This window comes from Cibotium barometz, chromosome 56, assembly GCF_041138505.1.
Source record: "Cibotium barometz isolate CiBa-2024 chromosome 56, ASM4113850v1, whole genome shotgun sequence".
Classification (NCBI taxonomy): Eukaryota; Viridiplantae; Streptophyta; class Polypodiopsida; order Cyatheales; family Cibotiaceae; genus Cibotium; species Cibotium barometz.
Genome location: NC_141101.1, coordinates 13,862,063 through 13,865,977, shown reverse-complemented (window position 1 = coordinate 13,865,977; position 3,915 = coordinate 13,862,063). Strand labels below are relative to the sequence as shown.

General features: G+C 37.8%; 1 protein-coding gene across 1 annotated transcript; it reads right to left on the bottom strand.

Moving 5' to 3' along the window:
* Positions 1–477: 477 nt before the first annotated feature.
* On the bottom strand, positions 478–3,686 carry LOC147606926 (putative inactive purple acid phosphatase 29). Its single transcript, XM_086791422.1, has 4 exons — positions 3,139–3,686; positions 2,517–2,664; positions 1,876–2,282; positions 478–1,410 (listed from the first exon to the last, which is right to left on the bottom strand). Exons 1-4 carry the CDS (start codon positions 3,274–3,276, stop codon positions 724–726), a joined length of 1,380 nt encoding a protein of 459 aa, XP_086647548.1. The 5' UTR covers positions 3,277–3,686; the 3' UTR covers positions 478–723.
* Positions 3,687–3,915: the final 229 nt, after the last annotated feature.

Here is a 3,915-nt window from a genome sequence, read left to right as displayed (position 1 = left end):
GAAAACCTAGCTTTTGACCTAATGAAATTTGATGTCAATGGGTTAGTATAATGAATTATGAACACCGACATTCCCACTACGTAAAAGAACCCCAACAAGCTATACATCATCAACAAGTTGTACACCATCAACAAGATTAATTTAAATCAAATAAGAATAGAGAAAACTATTCAAAATGACACAAACATCATACCTTGAATTACTACGAACAAAACACTCAACAAGAAAGTGATAATATTCCAATAATTTAATAGCTCAACTCATAGTCTCAGTGGAGAGAGCAATTGTGTCAAAACACATCATCTTTCACATTGTCAAATAACCTCTCTCTCACCATCACCATTCGTTATTATAAAGTTCTTCGACTACACTTTTAACACTATATTTGTTAAACTTGGTAAAGCCAATGGTGTGCATATACATTCGTCAAATCATGAAAATGTAGTGAAAACATGAAGCAAGCATGCGCTATGAAGAGAAATAAAACATGGCATGGCCACTATGATTTTTAACCATAATATAAAAGCTATCATATGTACATTATGTGTAACTTCACAAGAAGATCTCTAACAATGGTGCTACAATCTTCTATCAAGGTATCATCATCAACATTGTATGAATTTTCAAACTACTTTTTCAACACAAACAATGAGATAACAATAAAATTCCCAAACTACCCACCCCTAGGCTTCCTCTTACACATGAGTATTCAAAAAAGGACACTCAGTTTTCATTCTTTAAAAGATAACTGTTAGATGGACGTCTTTGGATAGTTGGTAGTGGCATGCATGTGCAATTGAAAGGCCACCATGACCTGGAATAAGAAAAAAGCAGGCAAAGGAAAAAGTAAATTGTAAGAAGGAAGAGGAGCAAGGAGGAGTTTTGGAGATCCCACCATTGATGCTTTGTTGAAGGGAGAGGCAAGGAAGACCATAAGACTTCATGGTCTATAATAGGTAGAGAGGCCTGATCAAGCCGTTTCCATGTCAAAATCTGGTCTACTCCTAACCATTGTAGTGTTGATTGGTTTGCCAGTTTGGTAGTGGTGGAGATAACATTTGTCCAATTGTAACGCAATGATATATTCACAACTCGAGCTCGTCTAGACCAACCAGCTTTACCATATGCATGGTAGCCAACTCCCCCACCATAACAAACCTTGATGCTACCTAGAAGGTCACCACAAAAGTCATTCACATGATCATGACCATTGAAGACCACACGTGGATCACCTGCCTCCCGCATGGTGGCAAGGAAGCCAGAGTTCACTTGTGCACATCCGATGCTCTCTTGCTTCACACCAGTTATAGAACACCTACTTGCAATCCTGGTTTCAACAAGTGGAATGTGAAAATAAACCAATGCCGGTGCAACATCGTTTTGCGCATTTGCCTCACTTTGAAACTCCTCCTAGCAACACCAAAATGAGTTGTCACAATTAAAGAAATTATATTGTGCATCATGAAGCAATCTTAAATTAATGGACATGAAAACCTTAACAAAAAGAATAAACAAGAAAACAACTACTATAATTGACAAATGTGTGTGTGTGTGTGTGTGTGTGTGACAAATGTGTGTGTGTGTGTGTGTGTGTGTGTGAGTGTGTGTGTGTGTGTGTGAGAGAGAGAGAGAGAGAGAGAGAGAGGAGAGAGGGAGAGAGAGGGAGAGAGGGAGGGAGGGGGGCAACAATTAAAAACCCTTCTTCTCTCTTAGCAAGTAAAATTGGGTACATTTACTTTTGCTAATTTTTATTTAATGAAAATAAGTCTTACTTTGTGATCTAAATGTACCCAACATGCTTTATTATTTTTTATTTTGCTGAAACTAAGTCATACTTAAGAGCTTTCATGAGGTTTTATTGAATATGAGGGATACCTTCAGTTTGGTTGATAGCTCTTTGAACCACTTCTTCTGGCTTTCTTGTATCCATCCATAGCCATGGACCTTTTTCACTTTGGAGTAATCCCCACTATCAAGCATGTACAGGTTGAGGACACTTTTCTCTTCAAAGGGAGAGCCCATGGCCCCTGCAACCTCCAAGTGGTAGTTGCCAAACCCATCCACTTCCACCATACTTGAGTTGTTGCCTTCTGGGTACACTTGGGAGAGTGTGTAGTCCATCTTTGCAATGTGCTCCATGACTTCGAGTCTCGACAATGTCGACTCTTGGTCGTGGTTTCCAAGAATAGCAGCCCATGGGATCTCTGCCTCTATGGCAGGAGCAAATGCAGCATTTAGAGAAGCTATAGGATCAATTGTGTCTTGCCCAAATATGTTGTCACCTGTTGTACAAACACAAATGCTCACTATTATTTGTTTTAGAGCCCCACAGTTTAACTTAAACCATGCTATGTATGGAGTTAATTTCTGAATAAAAGTTATCTTTCACCTGTTGTCCAACTTATGCCACATTAAGTGGCCTCTTTGATTACTCCAAATTAATCCTTAATCAAGGGGATTTGTGGCCTCCCTTATTTCACTAATAATGGATTAACAAACGATTCCATTAATGTTACCTGAAAAAACAATTAGATCTGGTTTTTCTGCTGCAATTAAGCGCTTAACAAAGGTTGTAGTGTTGAGGTCACTGCAGCTCTTATGCTGCGTTGGGAGCACATCCTTGCATTTGGTGGTAGCTCCATTTGCATAGTGCATGTCTGCAATCTGCGTGGCATAATCAAACAAATGAATATGCCATAATTAGGCAAATTGAGGAATCATGCTTGCACTAATGGAGGAACCATAATTAAACTAATCAATGGGATTCCATAATTAAACCATTTGAGGTGCCACAATCTAACTAATTGAAGTGTCAATATTAAACTAGATGCCAAAAATCTTCTTATCAAGGATCTTACACAAGTAGAGGACTTATGCTAAGAGCATCTAATTAAAGCCTAATTGGTAGCACCAATTATGCATCAGGAGAAAAACAAAAATCTTCTTACCAACGATCTTACACAATTAGAGGAAGATTATGCCAAGAGTGGCTAATTAGAGCCTAAATGGTAGCAGCAAGGAAATAATGAGAGCCTAATCTTCAAAGACGCTTTATGTAAACAGCTTAATCAGCGTCTAATCATCATAATAATTACAGTTCATTCACAATTAGAAGCCTTATTTGAACAGCTATGTTACCTGCAAGATTTTGAATTGCCCATCTGGATCGAACCTTAAAACCGGAGGCTTATGTTGCGAACTGCTACACAAGTGGGCGCCCAACAGACAAAAAAACAGTACGTGCGCCCATGAAAACACCCTTTGAAAGCGTTCCATTTTTTGCACACTCTGATCCAAAGCTAATCCCCCCTCTAATCCCAACTAAACCAAAAATCAGGCCCAAAGAAGGAAGTAATAACTGCCGCAGCCCAATACGGAAATAAATTGTCTCGATGAAAGCCCCAATCGTAATTAAGATCATAATTAAGGAACGATATTAATCCCAAAGTAAACAAGAAGATTTCCTGCTTATTCTGGTTCCTACTACGGCGATTGTAATAAGCTTTACCATAACCGTCGCAATAACCACTAATCGTCTGAGATTATCACCAAGCACCTGCCATTACCACTAATCACAAAGCATTGCCATCAAGCAATCTGCATGGGCTAGCGTGGCGCTCTTTTGCGGAATCAACTGATTAAAGATGCGAATCTCGAAGCGTAGATACCTGTCTTTCCTGCAACATTTGTTGTTGTCCATACGTAAATATATATTGCAATAATAAAAACAAATATAGGCAAAATATATATATATATATATATATATATATATATATATATATATATATATAGCCCACTCTCATATTAGAAAATGATCATATTTAGAAAATAAAAATAAAAAATAATAATAGATTCAAGGACTTTATACGGAATATAAAACTCTCACAACAACACTCTCACGTATTTAAAACATAA